Here is an 18,835-nt window from a genome sequence, read left to right as displayed (position 1 = left end):
TCGGGACACCCAATCTTGTAGGCCTATAGAGTGAAAACAACCCCTCCGGAGTACACCCAATTTTGTCCGCCTTCTGATAAAAGACAGAAAATCTTTGTCCCGCAAATCAATATGAGGAGGCCCACATCAGTCACGTATCCAAATTTTGCAGCTCTATAACGTGACCACATTTAAAATGCTCTCAATTTTGCTAAAATTATAAACACATTCACGCAACAAACAAATACACACACTTAGGACCCCGTGGGATCCACGCTGCACGCTTGCAGTGTGTGAAAGTTTGTATTTGTTTGTCTAAATGTGTTAACTACAAACACATTCACGCAACAAACAAATAAACACACTCAGGATCAGGATCCATGTGGGACCCACACGGCACGCCTGCAGTGTGTGAAAGTGTGTATTTGTTTGTGAATGTATTTGTGGTTGTGGACTTTTTGTTACATGCTAGCTGAACAATTCCTTGAATCTACTAGTATTTTCTTTTGGATCCCATTTTAACCTTACGTTGAGTATAATCTATCCCAAGTCAATTTAATTTTAAAACCATCGTGGTGGTTGGAGCAGCGCTTGTAAAGTTGCTCCTCCTCTATCATTTTCGAGATCAATACTTGGGACCAGATGGTTGACCAGATAGTTAGAAGAGGGGATTCCAATCTAATTTATATTTTGCTTGGGGTATGATAACGGAGCACGCGACATGATGACGTATCAATTTTTCCTCTTTGGCCGGGTCAGCTATAACTTAAGTCCGAACAATCTAGGTCGGGTGGGTTCCCTAGTTGATCAAGGATGGGCCGTTCGCCTAAATAAGCCACTTGCCTTTTTGTTCTTATTCAATTTTTTTTCGCATTTGTTAGGTTTTTTTATCAATTTTTTGGAAATTATTGCTTCTTCATGACGAGGAAACTAAAAAGTAAAAAATTATGATCAAAATCTATTTTTTTTAGTAAAGACGAAAAAATTGACTTATTGGCTTATTTTTGTCTTTATTCAAAAAAATTAAATTTCGATCATAATTTTTAACTTTTTAAATTCCTTTCATCATGACGAAGCAATAATTTCTAAAAAAATTGACGAAAAACTAACAAATGCAAAAAAAAATTGAATAAGGACAAAAAAATAAGCCACTTGACTTATTTAGCCGAACGGCCCCGCTACACCGGTTCAATCCAGCTCACCCTTCTACGAAAAAAAAGAAGTTCTTCTATCACTCTCTCTATTTTCTTTTCTTACCAATACTAGAGTTTAAAATAGGAGAGCAATTTTAACACTTTTTTACAATCTACACTTCCTTTCTTGTCTTTATCCACATAAATTTACTACCTTGCCCTTTTTTCAATACATTTTTTTACACATCCATGGGCAAGATTGTAAATTTATGTGAATAAAGACAAGAAAGGGAGTGTGAAAATCATTTAAATAAAACTAGACCACCTATTAAAAAGGCAGGTTGATCCCATTTTATTTGACAACAAAAATTCTATATGTAGTGCTTATGGATCCACATATGATTGTGAGTAGATGTGTATATACACGGGGGTAGTTGTAGAAGTGTTGGAATTGATAATTCAAATACCTAGACCTATGCTCTTGAAGGACCGACCACACCACTACTCGCAAGGGATCAATTAAAATCAAGAAAAAGTAGCTTGTGAATTGGCCCCAAAAGTGTTGATAACACTTGGAATGTTTCGAACATTAACAATAGCTTGATCCCATAACTACAACCACATGTTACGTTACTTGTTACATTTCATGTAATTCGATGCTCCTTGGTTGAACTTGTCCCATGATTCAACTCAACTGCTACCTAGGAGAACTCTGTTCAATCTTCGACGAGTTTCACAGGATGATTGGTTCAAACAATGACCACAAACACCAACTGCACGGGATCTTCCAAAGGGCTATCTATTTCTCTGAGTCGACCTTTAGACTTGGTCTCTTTAGACCTTTGACGGCTAGGATCGCGAAAGGGTACCGTCACGTGGTACCCACTCAGTACCCAAAAATTTCTCTTTGTTTAGCTTCTCATTTAAATTGCCCTGCTGCTACCCACATCAATGAACTTCGGGGCCTTCACAATTACACACTTCTCCAGATCCCAATAACTCAACTCCAGACATTTGATGCCGGTGGTGACTCAACTTGAAAGTTCTTCTACAGTATTTGACTGGTACTGATACAAAGAATTAAAACAGAAAGTTATAGGCGTATTTCAACCCATCAGCATCGTCTTCCAGCAGCCTAGTAATACAGTTTGGCATCGAATTGAAAATAAAACTATTCCAATTAAAGCTGAGACTTAGCTAGTATATTCGCGCACAACGATTTGCTTCCCTAAACACATGCTTGCCTTCAGTTCCTAGCCTCTGGAGAAGAGGCCTGCAATCACAAATGATGTTGTTGAGATAGTGGTTATTGCAGTTCGAAGAGACAAAAAGATACTCAGCCTCAAGCAGCTTAACAACATTACTCGCATCCGTTCCCATTCCAACTCCACCTAGATTAAAACCACGGGCTATTTGCCGCCCATCCCACAGTACCAAAATTCCACCCTAAGGCTATTGCACGCCCAAGTTTCCTCTAAATGTTTTAGTTGATAAGCTCATTCTGAAAAAGAAAGTTAGATAGTCATTCAAGAACTAAGCATTGATGCCATTTTGATGATGCTTCAATGTTTTGAAGATACTACTTGACCTGGCATCCTAACATGTCTCACACATACCAACATCTCTAACACATTCCGAACACTTCTTATCGAATCTCTAATCATAAACTTCATGAACAAAACAACAGGTGTAAGTAACAAAAACTAGACATTGTTCTAAAAGTCGCTAGGCGCTAGCTTAGAACACTAGGAGGACGACTTTTTCATCGAAAGGATCTTGATCTCGATCTCGATTCAACAAAAACAAATTACAAAGCATCCAATTACACAGCAAACACAAACACCCACTCCACAAAATACTCAAGACTCACAATCTCATACAAAAGTTTCACCTAAAATTGGCCTTTCACCTTCCTCCTCTTCACCACCACTCTTCCCCTTATCCCCAATCTCCAAACCCTTCAATCCATCAACACAAGCCTCCCCTCCCTCCACCACCTTATCCCCTCTCTCCTCCGCCTCCCCCACTCCGCCGCCTTTCTCGGCCACGCAAGCCCCGGGCGGAGGATCCACACCCTCGATCACCCCCACCAGATCGTCCCCCATCTCCTCGCCCCACGGATCGTCCACGCAACGCCCCTCGTCTTTTTCGAAAATCGAGGCAGCCCGTGAGCCGACGTCGGTGGCGGCCTTGAGGAAGGCTTCCATGATCGAGTCGGGTGGGAGTGAGCAGTCTTCGAGGCCGGCGTCTTCTAGACGCGGCGGCCGGATTTGGTCAAGCAAGCCCTCCGCTGCAGTCGTTGCTTCCATTGTTGCAGTGATAACCCTAACCCTACGAAAATTGAAAGGGGAATTGAGAAGAAATGAAGAAGGGAATCGTCCCCAATTTTAATTTTGCCCGACGATTTTATTTGTTTGTTTGTTGATCCAATTTTGGTCAATTTATCCGGTGGGGTGACACGTGGATAAGTTTTGCCAGGTGTCAATCAAATACCTAGCCAAGATCCTCTTGCCAAAGCCACGTGCCATACATCGATCCCGGAATCCAGTAGGGCGGGCAGACGAGTTATAGTGCATCACGTCAGTCGTCTATCTCAGTAATTAACGGTCCGAATTTAAAACAATCTCTTCCAGAAAATAGTACTGTATGTTTTAAATTCGCTCCAGTACAAACACTTTTGGACGCTTGGATGAGACCCAACCCCTGTAATTCACCCCTGCACCATAGTGTTTCTGAATCTGTCATATATGGGTAACCAAAAACATACGTCACTCCGCTTGATTCCCAATTGTGTTATCTTTATTGTATGCCTTAAGGGCTTGTTTCTTGGGAGGATAAGGGAGGGAGGGGTAGAAGGAAGAAACGCAGCATATCAATCAATGTTATTAATTCCGTACCGTACCGGCCGGTACGTACCGAATTTCAAAAAAATCGGTACCCTAAATTCCCAATACCGTTCCGGACCAAATACCGGTCAATACCGGCCAGTACCGGCGTACCGGAAATACCGGCCGAGATTTTGCATCGTTTTTTTTTTTTTCCCCGGTCATGTTATCTTTTTGGTCAAAAAAAGGAAAAAAAAAAGTTTCAGATTTTTTTCTTTAGGTTATCTTAACCCAAAAAAAAAAAAAAAAAAACGTTTTTCAAAATTTTAGCAAAACATGGGCTTAACCATATTACGTGCGCGAGGCTCAAATCCCGGATTTGCACCCCCCCTACGTGCGACCGGTTAATTGGTTTCCAAATCAATTTTTCCAAATTGTCTTCAGCCACGGCCCATTTTCCTGAGCGCGCGAGGCCTCTCCTTAAATCCTCATTTACAAGTCCATTAGTGTGCAAAGTCATTTAAAGTGGAAAAGTGTTTTGTAACTAAGCAATGTGGGACTAGAGAATCTCTAGTAGAGATATTTTATGATGAATTGTATGATATGGGGGATTTTTTTGAATTATAATTATATATAATTATTATATATATTGTAGTTGTGGTAAATCCGAAACGGTACCCGATACCTGACCGGTACCGGTACGTACCGTACCAGTAGAAAAACCGGTACCCTGTCCGAAACAGTATTCAGAACTATGATATCAATTCCTTGGCTTGTTTTTGATGGTGTGAATTTTGGAGCATCTGACTTTGCATATTAAGCATACTCCATGGTAAATTCACAAGTCTTAAGTTTAAATTTGTGACAATGTTGTGCTCGCTTGAGCAGGATGGGCACTGGAACTCGATCCTAGCGCTTTTTGATGCCTCAACTCCAGAAATAATTCACGATTTATGATAACTCGATTTCCAACTATTAGTTGAAAGGATATAAATAATATTGTTGTACAGTTTGTTGGATTGTGGATCTCAATTGAAGTTGAGCATATCCACACTAAAATCCTCGAAGATTGAGTTTGCAACTAAGTTGGACTTCTGAAGATCATATGTAGTAATGCATAATCCTCCATATAGTGAATTCGTTGTCCCGTGGATATATCCAATTTGGATAACCACATAAGTCCTTGTTTCTGTATGATTGTGTGTTTGTTTTTTCAAATCTTAATTGAAAATCAGGTTGCTCAAAATTTACTTTGAGTGCACATTCGGATTCATCTCGTTGAGACGATTTTAGGAACATATTGCACGTAGGCATATGACGTCGGTGTGATCGTCACGCTCCCATAAATGGAGTGAAGGGAACAAGTGGTCGCGGTTGTCACCTCAATGCATTTTAAAATCTCTCTTGCTAGAAAATTACTCTCTTGCTAGTAATTAGTAACTCTAAAAGTAGTTTACCCAAAAAAATTAGTAACTCTAAAAGTAGTCTTTGTGTAAACCGAGTTTAATCATAATCCCTTTTTACGAAACGCTCGTCAGGCTAATTAATTCAAGATTTTTTGAAGACATAACTTTGTGGGGTTATAGACTCAGTTCATGACATAAAATTTTAGGGTCAAATAGGAGGTCGGACGGCTGTGGAGTGCAACAACATCCATCTCCCATTGAACTACAAACATTTGCCATCCTAGGTAAAGAGCAATGATATGCACACACCTTTAAAACACACCTCGCATACACAGTTATTGTGTCCGGAAGCTTTTGATGCACATGAGTCCGCATGCATCGAACGGTTACGAGCACAGTAGCGTCCAGAGTTGTGTTTTAAAAGTATGTGCATAGACTTTTATGTAAGACTAAAACCGTGACTCCGTTACTAGTTTTCCCTTTGCGGATTGGCTATGGAGTCCCCTTTTGAGCCCTCATGGTGAATTCCGTTTGCAACCAATATTCCTCCTTTGGTTATTGCTATTTTGCAATCACCTCAACCTGTTAGGCCCTGCCGGAGGCCTTCTAAGAGGCATGATGGTAGCGAATATGCTCTCGGCATTCCTAGAGGGAATGCAGAGCATATATCGCGAAACGATTGAACGTAGTGAATGAGTGTCTTCACGTGCACACACATGCGAAAGAGTCTGAGTTCGAGAGTCAAACTAGCCCCTTCCCAGAAAGCTCACTAACCGAAGGTATCCTAGCCAGCCCGAAGGGACCAACTTCCGACTCCCAAGAAACCCAAGCCCCTCTTCTAGAGCTGTTGGAACCCTCGGGGCCAGAAGAAGGAGCCGGCCTTTTTTCCAACCGTAACTAGCCGAAGGAAAGAGGTCCCCCAATAGTTGTGGGGAGAAGGGGGGTTACTTCCTTTTTGAGTTCATGTAGCTAAACCCCCCACCTTTTGCGACTTCAGGAGTGAAAGGAGTAAGGGGGACCTAATGTGATGCTATAAACTAGGATGTTGATAGCTTTTCTTAGTTATGATTGATTTGACAGAGAAAGTTTCATCAAACTGATGGCTCTAGTTTTGTTTTCCAAATATTGGTGGTTTTCAACTGATTTCTCTACCTCATGTGGTTACGATAACGACTTATATATCACCACACTTGAGAAATAAGTAACTAAAAAACACGACTTCAAGAAGTCTGGATGTGTTATGCGAACAAAATTTCAGGACGTATGAGAAATAAGTTAAGAACTAAAATGTGTTTGAGAACAATTGTCCAGTTGATTTCTTTTTCTTTTTCTTTTTTGATCCTCCATTTGCCGAGTTGATTGAGTATAGAAGATATGACAAATACCCTTTGGCTTGATCCTCGGATTTTTCTGTAACTACATCATAAGAAGGCAAGACTCCGGCCTGCCAAGTAAAGGACCTTTGCAAACAATTCTAGCCACTGCTGATTTGCCTGTTGCTTGTAGTACAAATATTTCTTATGAAAAACAAAGGTACCATTAGACCTGGGTAACAGGTCGTGTCGGGTCGTGTTCGTGTCGTGTTAGTCGGGTTCGTGTCACAAATCACCCAACCCAAACCCAACCCATGTAGAATTCGTGTTTCTAGAGTCGTGTCATTTTCGTGTTTCGTGTCAGAAATGCTCAACCCTAACCCGTTAACTTCGTGTCCGGTCGTGTCGTGTTATCGTGTCTGTTGCCTAACTCTACATAGAATTACAGATATACCATATATTATGTATATACGTTCGTGTTAATGAGTGACACAGATTAGTAACCGTGTTAGTCATGTCAATTTCGTGTCTCGCGTGTTCAACCCGAACCCAACCCATTTAGAATTCGTGTTCTCGAGTCGTGTCATTTTCGTGTTTCGTGTCAAAAATGTTCAACCCTAACCCGCTAACTTCGTGTCCGGTTCGTGTTGTGTTATCGTGTCTCGTGTCCGTTGCCCAGCTCTAGGTACCATTGGTTAAATTGTCATAGGGAATTCCACTTTATATTTAGGCAACAAGACCCATCTCCATTCACCTAGGAATATCTTCTCTGTTTCCTCTTCTTTGGGCAAGTATTTTAGTCCTTCCGAGTTTTTGCCCCTTCTAAAATAAATTTTGAAGTAAGAAATTCCTTAGGCCTCGTTTGATGCGTGTAATAGGCCGAAAGGAATTGGTAGCGAGGAGAGGATTGGGATTGATGGTACAGATGGATTAATAGTGAAATTGGTTGTTTGGTTGGAGAGAGGAATTGTGTAGAAATTGTATAATTATGTTTGTTTTGATTGAGGAATAAGAGGCGATTAATATGATAACGGTCTAGCTAACCTCTATCCACAAGGCGGAAGATAATATGTCAATAATTCTAAATAATTTCATATATCAATACATAACTCATAGATATTAATACACTGTCACAAATATCAATACGAATATCAATGCACTTTTTATCTATTATTCTACCTCCTTCAAGCAGAGATTAGAATAATCCCATTACGTAGAAGTTGGGGTTATCCGCCCCATCTTCCAAAAGTACAACCAAACACGGGATTAAAGTAAAGAATAGACCTTTAAGTTGGATATTTTCTCTACGAAAGATTCCACTTCATCCTTTTTATCACAAAAAAAAAAAAAAATTTTGTTGTTTTGACGGCAAATTGTTGTTTTTCTTAAAAAAAATAAAATAAAGAAATCAAGTGTCCTTTTAGATGTCGAGTCATTGGTTCAGACTCAGAGAGATACTCTATTCTATAGAATAATTTCTACCTCCACACCCAAAACTGAAAACACACATTCATATACACATTCACACACATAACACACACACACTTGTATGTATGGGTATGTATATGGGTGTGTATTTTGGTGTGGTCCTAGAATAATTGTATTCTATAAACTCCTTTCCAGAAATTTTCTAAAAAATATTAAGTAGTTTATTTCATATTTTTAAGCTAAAAAATAATATAAAATAAAAAATAATTTTTTGACTTTTTTTTGCACCGTTTAAAATATCTCAATGAGATCTATCAAACAAAATTCATATTGTTAAGAAAATTATTTACGTAAACATATGATTTTTGAGCTTAGAATTGCCATTTAAAAAAAAATACTTAATTGGATTTTTGGAAATATTTCCAGTTAAAAAATACCCAAAGTCGGTCCTGACAAATACTCGCCACGTGGTCCTATACTTTGACAAAATCCAGGGCGTATCGATGTAACAACGTAGCCACGTGTGCTTCGCTCTCGGTATCGTTGCTTTCCTGGGGAGTTCCAACAAACTTTACTCATCTCACTATAAAAAGAAAAAGAAAGATCAAAGACCACAAGCTTTTACTACTAAAGTAAAATGCTACTACTAGAGAGAAAATGTTGAAGAAATCATCTGTACCGATGTTTTAGAGTGAGAAAATGTTGGAGAGAGAGAGAAAGAGAGAGAGACAGAGAGGGCGAGCGAGGGAGAGAACACGCACGCGTTGATCTTGTGAAGAAGATTATGTACGCACAACACGAAATAGTTTTGAATTGAGAGTTTGAAGTTTTGCGTAGCTAATTTCACGGTGTGAAGATTGATGTTAGGTCTGAAATGAGCACGGAAGAAAAGCATGCGGTGACGGTTCGAGACCTCGTGGAGGAGGCGAAGAAGCGGATTGTGTTTCTGATCATGTGCGCGGTCGGATTGTCTTATCTCTTGTCTAGTAAGTATTTTGTTGACCGAATTCGGTAAACGCAGTCAGTTTATTTGTTTCGATTGGTGCTTTATCTGAATTATGCGGTGAATTGCTGTCATTGCTTTATTTACCATCGGTTATGCGGTGAATTGCTGTGTCATTGCTTTATTTACCATGACTTATGCGGTGAATTCCTCTGCTAGGGCTGCAAACGAGCAGAGCGGAGCCGAGTTTTCTAGTGTTCGAGCTCGGCTCGTTCAAAACTAGTTTAGCTCTAGCTTGAGTCTAGCCCGAATAATCCACCTTGAGCTCGAGTTGAGCCCAAATAATCGAGCTCAAGGTCAGCTCATTTACTGTTGAGGTGTTTGAGATTGACTCATTGACTAACAAGCCAAGCCAAACCGAGCCCAGAATGAGCCGAGCCTCGAGCTGCTTGCAAACAGCTTGGTTTGTTTGCAGCCCTCGATTTACTGCCATTGTTTCTGTATCTAAGTTATGCATTGGATTGCTGAGTGGATTTGGCTTGTAGTTAATTTTGATTGTGTTTTGACATTTGAAAAGTACGTTAGTTGTTTGACTATCACTGTATTGGAGTATAGTTCTATCGCATGTCCTGTAAGTATTTGGAGAATTTTATCTCACTTTATTTGGTTCCATTGCTCTTTTATCTCTATTCAGCATTGCATATGTTATACATCAATGTTTTGACTCTCGCAATTTGGTATAACTTGAAAACATTATGGCATGTCCCGTTCCAAAATTCTGGAATTGATTATTTTAGTTTTCATGTGTATTGAATTTCCTGTCTGAATGCATTTGGCATGGACTTGCTATAATTGCTATATATGCCTCGGCTATTTAGTAGCCAGTGTTTTTGCAGCAGTTTTATGTGCTTTAAAAGCTTGCTTAGTGGAGTGATTTCTGTTCTACTTCAAAAATAACATAGATAAGGAGAAATAAAGCTTGGCTTGTAGTATGTAGGTGTGTCTTTTCTAAATTTAACACATTCAAGCGGTCAGCATCTAGTATTACTTGACTATTGAGATATATAGCTTGGTTAGTGACAACTATAGGAGGCTGGCTATTAATGGTGGACTGGGGAGTCGTGTATGGTTTATCAGACCTAATTAGAGATCTTTCTGCTGTAAGTTGTAACTCCTCATGCTGTACATCAATTTGCATGCAAAGTGGGCTGTCATGATCTTTTGCGACTCCGTTTTTTTCATTTTCTTGTCTTTTTGGGTTCATTTCTTTTGTATTTGTCAAATGTTCCAGTTGAAACATCACAACAAAAGGTTTATCAAAAGGTCATCTGTCTAAAAAGACAACCAACAGATTAACTTGATTAAACTTTTTGAGCTTGCTAGCTGGCTACTAAGCAAAGCTTGAGAAGAAACTCTAAACTGAAGAAGAGCCTGGGTTTCTGGCTGACCTCGGATGTTTTTTTTTTAATTGAGTCACACCTCAATAAAAGAATAATCTCCTCGTCTCTTGGGAGCCTAGTTGTAATTTTCAGATACCTTCAAAACTAAGAAGCTTGTTGGGGCGTATGTGGTCAATAGGACACCTTACAAGACTTGGGGTAGAGCGACATTTTAGATGGAACTTCTGCTTGAAGGATCAACTTTGTTTACTTAAATACTGAAGGGTACATATATTAGGACAAACTATTGCGATTTGAGAGAGAAAAAAACTGCTGGGAAGAAAAGGATGTAGCGTAGTCTTCCAATTCATTCAGGTCATGGTAAGACTCAAGTGAAAAGAAGATGAGACAAGGATGATGAAGTAAATTAAATGTCTCTCACTCATGGGCATCTCAGAGCACAAAAGGGACACCTTTTATGCAGGTGACTATAAAACTTAGTGCTTGAAACAGTGCGTATTGATCCTTTTGTGGCTTACGGAGGAATCTATTTCTTTTGGTATTTGTTTTTTCCTATTTTCTGTCTGTTGTATATTGCACCCCTCTTTTGCCTCTTACACAAGTTTATCTGACGGGAAGAAGAAAATTTCCTGCCCTTGCTTTTAATTTTTTTTCACACTTGTAATTTTGGACATGTTTTCCTTGCTCTTTTATCATTAGATACAACACTTACCCCGTTCTTTGTTCAGTGACAAGCTCCTCAGTCTGGGTTAATTTGCCCGCTGCAGCATCCTTAATTGTCACCGTTCGCTATTTTTCTCTGTACTTTGAAATGCGGGGAAAAGCTGCGGTATACAACAGCAAACCAACATTAGCACATATTTCTTCTAAAACGAAACCTTTTGAAGGTCCTAACACCGGTGTTATGAAGTCTGATTGGAGAAGGAAGGTGAATTCCCCTGTTGTCGAGAATGCATTAGATCAGTTCACTAGGCATCTAGTTTCTGAGTGGGTGATGGATCTGTGGTACTCTCGCCTAACCCCTGACAGACAAGGTCCAGAGGAGTTGGTTCATATCATGCATGGTGTTCTGGGAGAGATTTCATCTCGCCTGAGAAATGTAAATCTCATAGATCTTCTGACAAGGTTCTAATTTTTGTGTATTTTCCCAAGTTTAGTTCCTTTTTCTTTAGTTGTATGTTTACTAGGTAATGATATGCTTGGAACAATGCAGGGACATTATTAGTATTTTATGCACGCACCTGGAGCTTTTCCGTTCAAGTCAGTCAAAGATTGAAAAGCACCAACTTGGACCACTGACTTTTGAACGTCGTGATGTGGAATTAAAATCCATTCTATTTGCAGACAACAAATTGCACCCTGCCCTGTTTTCTGCTGAAGCTGAGCACAAGGTTGTGTTTACATCTTTTCTTGAGATCCATATAACGTCATGTCTTTTGTTCTCTAGATCTTTCAACAAGGCCCTAAGCATATATTATGTCTTCATCATGTTCACGATGCTTATTTGTTTGTTCTGAACACTTTCAGGTGCTTCAGCACTTGATGGATGGTCTCATATCTTTCACATTCAAACCTGAGGATTTGCAGTGCTCTTTGTTCCGCTTTACTGTTAGAGAGCTTCTTGCTTGTGCACTAATGCGACCAGTATTGAACTTAGCAAACCCAAGGTAATTATTTCTTTTGCTTACTTTTGAGCTTTTATGAAGTTCATTTGCTGTTTCATATCTAGAGTTGTTGTGTCAGGTTTCTTAATGAAAGGGTTGAGTCTGTAGCAATTTCTTTAAGCAAGGCTAATGAAGGAGCGGCTACACTCTTGGCATCACAGTCTAAATCAAAAGCGTCTTCAAGGATTTCATCTGATCATTTCACTAGGATTCTGGACCCTTCTGTTAAGGGTGTTGAGCTTGTCCCACTCAAAAAGGATCCATCCAAAACTTTGGAAGAGAAATCCACAAAAGACAATGCAAATGGAACCCTCACGAAGGACCCATTGCTTTGTATGGATACTAGATCAACCCTTTCTTGGAGTTCTCAGCCATTGGATCCACTAACTGGTGATGGTAGAGGTAGTCAACGACTCCACTCTGGGGAGATTTGGGATGGTACAGTAGTTATGATTTCTCGCAGAGAAACTGAAGCTATTGCTCCAAATCATTTTGAAAACTACAGAAGGAAGGAAGATGAGAATTATGCTATTGAGTCAGGGATAAAAAGTTCTTCAGCATTATATAAAACAGCAGATAATTTGAAGGTATTGTCAAGGGAGAAAGAAAAGGATGGTGCAACCAAGATTAGTTCTGATCACAGCAATGCTGCTCTTTCTAGGCGTAATGGGAACATTACAAGTCACCTTTCTGCTATTTCATATATAGAGTTTGATGAGAATGATCTCATGCGGTTGGAGGAGGTAGAATCAGGGAGCAGTTCTTATACTAGTGAAGATGATGAAACCAGCAGTGTGACTGGTCTTGATTTTCCGGTCAACAAAGTTTGGGATGGTAAACTAAATAGATATCTTTCGGTTTCACACATTCATCATCCACTGCAGAGTTCTGAAGGCTGTAACACAAGAAAAAGTGGCGTAGGACATCTTCACTCTAGATTACATAGGACTCAATCTAGGAGGAAAAGGTTTAAGAGATTAAGCAGTCAGAAGAGGCACATCTGGCAAGAAGTTGAGAGAACAAGCTTCTATTCAGGAGACAGGCAGGATATACTGAATTCTTTTAAAGGACGTGTGGAATCTGAGGACTCTAGTGATGATTATGAGGCAGAAGTTTTGGGTAGAATTCACAGTGGAGCAACTGCTTCTTCATCCACTTCCTCAACTCGTTTACTCGACTGTGATAATTTGGCCGTCAGTGCTCAGAAAAACTCATTGTTGCCAGATTCCTTTCTGAAGTTGAGATGTGAGGTACTTAAAATTTATGGTGATTACTTTCTATTTGTGTGACTATATTTAAAGTTTTGCTAACATGCTGAAACGTGTAAGTTTGAATGCTATTTCCAGTCGCAGGTATTGGGTGCCAATATTGTGAAGGGTGGCTCTAGAACATTCGCCGTTTATTCCATTTCTGTTACAGATACGAATGAGGATAGTTGGTCTATCAAAAGAAGGTGTTTAAAGATAGTGCCCTGATTTTCTGGCTTTGTCATTCATTCCTCTCCTATCTTATTTCCATTTCACATGATTATTAATGCATTGCTTTAAGTATCGTCGCAATTAAATGGTGGCATTACAAATTGTTTACATTGCTGGCATTTTCAACATAACGCTGTTTATGCTTCTCAAGGTTTCGGCATTTTGAGGAACTCCATCGACGTCTTAAGGAGTTTCCAGAATATAATCTTCATTTGCCACCGAAGCATTTTCTGTCAACTGGACTAGATGTGCTTGTCATTCGAGAACGGTGTAAATTGCTACACAAGTACTTGAAGGTCATACTCTTACTTGAGCCTCTTTTCATTTTTTTCTCCTTCTTCTTTTTGGAGCATGGATGTTTTATGAGAACTAGTTGGTTAGCTTCAACTTGTCCACTCTCTCAGAAATTTTATTTTTAAGGCATCTCATTGTGCTATGCACGCCAAAGATAATAGTCAAACGTAGGTTGTAACCTTAATGTGATTACAGTTTTGTTGCTCGGTTTTCCCATCATGATGTCATTGGTGACTGTTTCTATGACAGTGCCTTTTATCCTGTTCCTGTAGTAAGATAGCCATGATTTTCCGTTTGTTGTTGGTAACTTGGTGGGCATGGCTGCTCCAGTATATCAATGATTCCTTAAACAGGTTTACAGTTTACCCATCAGAAATAAGTCCACTTCCACATTACGATACATGCTATGTAATAATTTCTTGTTTGTTTTCATATATTTTGTTTGTCTTCACTCTTTCCATGACATTTGATTACCGTTCCTCAGAAGCTTCTTCAGCTTCCAACTATTTCAGGATCAATAGAAATTTGGGACTTCCTTAGCGTTGATTCCCAGGTTTGCTATTTCTTCCTATAATTATTTTGTCCTTCGTTGCTGGGGAATTGTTACATTACCTTTGTACCAGGGAGAATTTTCTGATTACTTGGTTTTGTACAATGCAGACATATGTATTCTCACATTCTATATCCATCATTGAGACATTGTCAGGTGTGTTCTTTGCAACATTCTCAATTTCTTGACTCTGGCATATTCTATTTTCTCGCATTATTGTTAATATAATGGACTATATAAAAGTTGACCTAGACAGTATAACCCATGAAAGAAGTGAAGAGGCTCAGAATGCTCTTGGGCAGACTGTAAATCCCTTACCTTCCCATTGTGAACATCGCAATGCTGAGAGCAAGGAATCTGCATTAGCAATGAAGCATAATATTGTTGGAGATGGATCAAGAGTACAGGCACAAGGCGCAGTTTATACACAGCAACAAAAACCATCTGAGGACTCTGACAAATCAGACCAAAGAAATATATCCCTGTCCAGAAAGTCCATAAACAGAATCGAAGGTGATGATTTACAAACTTCATCTCAGCCAATTATTGGTGCTGCTTCCGATCCCACCCTCCCTACTGAGGTAATTAATATGTATTTGTAAACTACCCTTTTGTTTTGTGAATTTTCGGCAGTTAATAAGTAATGTTTGGTGATATGACCAATTTTCTAGGGGTGTGTACTTATTAGGTTTTGTAGCATGTGGCATCCTGCCCTGCCCTTTATGTTCTGGACACGTTTTCTCAATTTAATTTATTGAATGCAGTGGGTACAGCCAAATCTAAGTGCTCCCCTATTAGAGTTGGTTGATGTGGTTTTCCAGCTCCAAGATGGTGGTTGGATCAAGTATACATCTATTTCGCAAATTATGTTCAAAACCAGATTACTTTTGAATTTGACAAGCTCTATCCAAATATCATGAGTTTGCCATAATTTCCCCCCCATTCTCAATACTAGTGCATTGCAGGCGGAAGGCTTTTTGGGTGGCCAAACAGATATTACAACTGGGAATGGGCGATGCCTTTGATGATTGGTTGATTGAGAAAATTCAGCTTTTGCGTAGGGGATCTGTGGTCGCTTCAGGGATCAAGCGGATAGAGCAGGTTACTTTGAGAAACTTCTTGAATTAAGTGCAATAGGTCTGTCATCTTTTGGTTCTATTGTGATGATCTCTTCTGTGCTTGAAGTTCTTGATACCAGGTAGTGCGAAAGACGATTCAGGATTTTTGCCTTTCAAAAAAAAAAAGAACTCCAATTTGCCAGTCTTAATTGCACAAGTCTTACTCACAAAAAATTTGCTTTAGTTATTTCTTACTGGGTAAGGAGGGTGCTTAACGAAATAGAAAAAGATTGAGATAAGTTGGGCGCATCATCACCTGGCTTCTTGCTACTGCCTCACTGGATAAGAGTATTTTATGCCCTCATCAACTTTTACTATTAGTATTCACATTCATTAGTCACTGTTATTTGCCTTACCTTTTAACCTCTGATAAACCATAAATATGGGTGATATCTAATCTAATATTTTGCTTAGAATTACACAAGAGCATCGAACTTGACAATATGTTTGAATTTGTTGGAGCATTTATGGTAACCATGTTAAAGCGTCCATCTCAAAACTAATTGCCAATGAGTGGAGAGGCCACCCAAGCTCATATACTAGGTTTGGATGTTATATTTAACCAATGTGGGACAAGTTCTAACACTCCCCCACACGTGTGTGACTCCTGACTCGCATGCGATGAGGCAAACAAACGATTTAACACATACGACAACAATCAATTCAATTATCAATGAGAAAGGGGGAACGAACCATCAACGACATGGAGTCTTGTCCAAAAGCCTTCGAAAGCCTAGCTCTAATACTATGTTAAAACATCCATCTCAAAACCAATTGGCAATGAGCGGAGAGGCCGCCCAGGCTCATATACTAGGTTTGGAGGTTATATTTAACCAATGTGGGACAAGCTCTAACACAAATAGGTATGTCGGTCACTTGGGTTTCCAATAAAGGATCACAAAGGGTAGGTTTGTGCTTGTTTTGTGAAAACCTTCAACAACAAAACTATCAGATACTTGTAAGTCTGATTCTTACTGGTTTTAAAAGGTACTTTGGCCTGACGGAATATTTATAACAAAGCATCCAAAGCGACGACAACCAAACCCTTCTGGGAGCACACCCCAGAGTTCACCTTGTGGGCACCCTCCCACGTCTGTATCTTCGCCTAAGAAAGTGGATGCCGTAGAATTGGATGAGAATCGACTAAAGGAAGCTGAACGGCGTGCCAGATTTGTACATGAGCTTATGATTGGTAATTTTACTGAAATTGTAGCATTTAGGCAACATTCGTTGTACTGAAATTCCTATTACCAACCTTGGATATGTAAAGAAACCCTGATAATGCAATGCAGATAATGCACCAGCTGCGATCGTGGGTCTTGTTGGTCACAAGGGGTATGAACAATGTGCAAGGGATATCTATTACTTTCTTCAGGTGACTGTAACCATATAAACAAGCTTCTCTTGCTTAATCTGTCACAGGATTTACTATGTCATATCAGCACGTGGATTACTGATTGCACATCATCTTTGAATACCCCGCTATCTTTTGATACGTTTGTTGGAACTCCCCCTTTGTTGCTTTTCTTTTCATTCCTGCTCTTCTGACGTCGAAGTTTAACTAACAATTTAAATTTCTCCCCTCGGTTTTCTTTATTATTATACTTAACGCCAAATGCATGTAGATTAGAAACATGCATTCCATGATTTTTTTGTTTTTATCGCTTGTGTTGGCAGATTGGGCAAAGGGCTCTTTCACTAAGTTTCCGTCAAAATGCATAATATGTTTCCCTTCTTCCTTTAGTTTCCATCTCAATGCATAGAAAGAAATTTCTTGTTCCTCCCCTCCTTTTTTCCCCATCTTTCTATTTCGTCATTTGGGTTTAACCGTGTCTAGTTACATTAATAGGTAACCAGTTCAAACGTATGAGAATTGTGTGCACTTCGCATGTCATTGGTTTGGATTGTCTGCTGTGTAAAATTTTGAAACAGCCGGTGAAATTGTTTCTGGGTCGGTTCTGCAGCTCTTGTTAGCCCGTCCAAGATTCTAAGAGTAATGTAGGTTTTGTGTTTTGGCTTGTGCAGTCATCTGTATGTTTGAAGCAATTGGCCTTTGACCTTCTTGAGCTGCTTCTCTTGTCGGCATTTCCGGAGATGGATTACGTCTTCCAGCAGTTGCATGAAGAGAAGGAAAAGTTTGGGGGATTCAGAACTACTTGATATGTATCTTGATCACAGATTTGAGAGCGATAACCACCACTTGTGTTTCCGATTTGTAGAACATAATTTGTTGAAGAACAGGTTTCTTATATTGCAGCAGCAACTTGAGAACCGAAAATAGATTTCCCAACGTGAATTGTCGGAGCCGAGTTCCATCAAGTTAGATTTGGGGGGTCCGATTAGTTATTACTAGGTTTTAGTTGCAATTTCATGTAAATCTCTAGGCCCTTATATAGATATGATAAAGTTTCCTTTAATTAGAAATGACAAAGGTTCCGATTTGTAATTAGCTTCTGGTTGCAATCTCATGTCCATCAATCTAATTCTCCTTTTTTCTTTCCTCATCCTGACGCTACTCTTGCAACAAAGCATAATCTCAACGCTTCCAATGACCATACAGCGGCATGGGCTCTGTGCAGTTGGACTGCAGAGAAGCCAGGTCTTTACCCTAATACTGAAGACTGCAGAGAAGCCAGGTCCTTACCCTAATACGGTAATACCGAAACAAAAGAAGAAAAATCTGTTTGCTTTTGTTGAAAAGTGCATGGGAAATTCCATTATTTTGTCACTTTCCATCTCGTTGGGTCCAAATATTGTTTTGTTTTGTTTTAACAGCAAGGTCCATATTCTTCAATCAATATACTTCAAAGTTTCGTTATTTATTTCTATTAATCTGTTTCATGTAAAGTATATCTTTCGGGAATTCTCTTTCTTTCAACACGGTTCATATATTGATATAAAAGTTCAAAAAAATGAAGTAAAATAAGATATACGATGGAGAATTCCATGTGGATTGTGATGATTTAAGTTTTCTGTTTGACTACTCAATGCTTTGTTGGTGGAAGGTGGAGTAATCGATCCACTGCTATTGCATGTATAGAAAATAAACTGCAAAATCCTCAACCTAGAAAAAATAAAATAAAAATGGAAGACCAAAAAAATAGGGGTTGCACGTCAAAAGAAAGCACACATCTTAGTACACACCCGTTTCCTCACTGGATTTTGAAGAAATTCAGAAAATTTATTAGCAAAGAAAATAAAATGAACCCAACATTAGAAGTGGAAAATCAAGGGCACCGCAAAGCACGCATGGTCCTTAGTGGGTTTTCTCGTCTTTCTAAACGAAACCGAATTGTTTGGGCTG

The 18,835-nt window shown here is 39.3% G+C and overlaps 3 protein-coding genes across 17 annotated transcripts in view; 1 reads left to right on the top strand and 2 right to left on the bottom strand.

The window, feature by feature from the left end:
- Positions 1-1,546: 1,546 nt before the first annotated feature.
- LOC131309843 (uncharacterized) lies at positions 1,547-3,664 on the bottom strand. Of its 5 annotated transcripts, none has more exons than XR_009195030.1 (3): positions 3,004-3,664; positions 2,472-2,779; positions 1,547-2,385 (listed from the first exon to the last, which is right to left on the bottom strand). XR_009195030.1 is itself a non-coding variant. In XM_058336502.1 (2 exons), exons 1-2 carry the CDS (start codon positions 3,419-3,421, stop codon positions 2,769-2,771), a joined length of 429 nt encoding a protein of 142 aa, XP_058192485.1. In that variant the 5' UTR covers positions 3,422-3,664; the 3' UTR covers positions 1,547-2,768. The 5 variants fall into 5 exon arrangements, 3 of the variants coding, with proteins under 3 accessions (XP_058192485.1, XP_058192486.1, XP_058192484.1); XR_009195031.1 differs by having other exon boundaries at positions 2,477-2,779; XM_058336502.1 differs by having other exon boundaries at positions 1,547-2,779.
- Positions 3,665-8,530: 4,866 nt separating this feature from the next.
- Positions 8,531-18,835, bottom strand: part of LOC131309842 (large ribosomal subunit protein eL37x-like) — a 68,272-nt gene continuing 57,967 nt past the window's right edge. The window contains exon 5 of the transcript XR_009195029.1: positions 8,531-8,541. The gene's annotated coding sequence lies outside the window, so the exon portion shown is untranslated. The remainder of the gene's footprint in view (positions 8,542-18,835) is intronic.
- LOC131309839 (uncharacterized) lies at positions 8,698-18,035 on the top strand. Of its 11 annotated transcripts, XM_058336490.1 has the most exons (16): positions 9,052-9,070; positions 9,247-9,490; positions 11,156-11,552; positions 11,641-11,818; positions 11,955-12,094; positions 12,171-13,341; positions 13,420-13,544; positions 13,721-13,865; positions 14,348-14,416; positions 14,524-14,569; positions 14,657-14,994; positions 15,178-15,257; positions 15,379-15,514; positions 16,519-16,723; positions 16,824-16,906; positions 17,557-18,035. In XM_058336490.1, exons 3-16 carry the CDS (start codon positions 11,239-11,241, stop codon positions 17,689-17,691), a joined length of 3,165 nt encoding a protein of 1,054 aa, XP_058192473.1. In that variant the 5' UTR covers positions 9,052-9,070; positions 9,247-9,490; positions 11,156-11,238; the 3' UTR covers positions 17,692-18,035. The 11 variants fall into 11 exon arrangements, 8 of the variants coding, with proteins under 8 accessions (XP_058192475.1, XP_058192471.1, XP_058192470.1 ...); XM_058336488.1 differs by lacking the exon at positions 9,247-9,490 and having other exon boundaries at positions 8,705-9,070; positions 13,438-13,544; positions 14,666-14,994; XM_058336487.1 differs by lacking the exon at positions 9,247-9,490 and having other exon boundaries at positions 8,705-9,070; positions 13,438-13,544.

Source organism: Rhododendron vialii, chromosome 12a (assembly GCF_030253575.1).
Source record: "Rhododendron vialii isolate Sample 1 chromosome 12a, ASM3025357v1".
In the NCBI taxonomy this organism is placed as follows: Eukaryota; Viridiplantae; Streptophyta; class Magnoliopsida; order Ericales; family Ericaceae; genus Rhododendron; species Rhododendron vialii.
This window is presented reverse-complemented; position numbering and strand designations above follow the sequence as displayed.

What these genes read in the sequence shown, in the direction of transcription:
- LOC131309843 (XM_058336501.1), bottom strand. Translation starts at nt 3,421, where the DNA reads ATGGAAGCAACGACTGCAGCGGAGGGCTTGCTTGACCAAATCCGGCCG. An exon ending in AGGTGAAAGGCCAATTTTAG is followed by an intron (nt 2,386 to 3,003) that starts GTGAAACTTTTG and finishes TTGTGATTGCAG; the next exon opens with GCCTCTTCTCCAGAGGCTAG.
- LOC131309839 (XM_058336485.1), top strand. Translation starts at nt 8,959, where the DNA reads ATGAGCACGGAAGAAAAGCATGCGGTGACGGTTCGAGACCTCGTGGAG. An exon ending in ATCCCACCCTCCCTACTGAG is followed by an intron (nt 14,995 to 15,177) that starts GTAATTAATATG and finishes TATTGAATGCAG; the next exon opens with TGGGTACAGCCAAATCTAAG. An exon ending in GGATCAAGCGGATAGAGCAG is followed by an intron (nt 15,515 to 16,518) that starts GTTACTTTGAGA and finishes TGGTTTTAAAAG; the next exon opens with GTACTTTGGCCTGACGGAAT.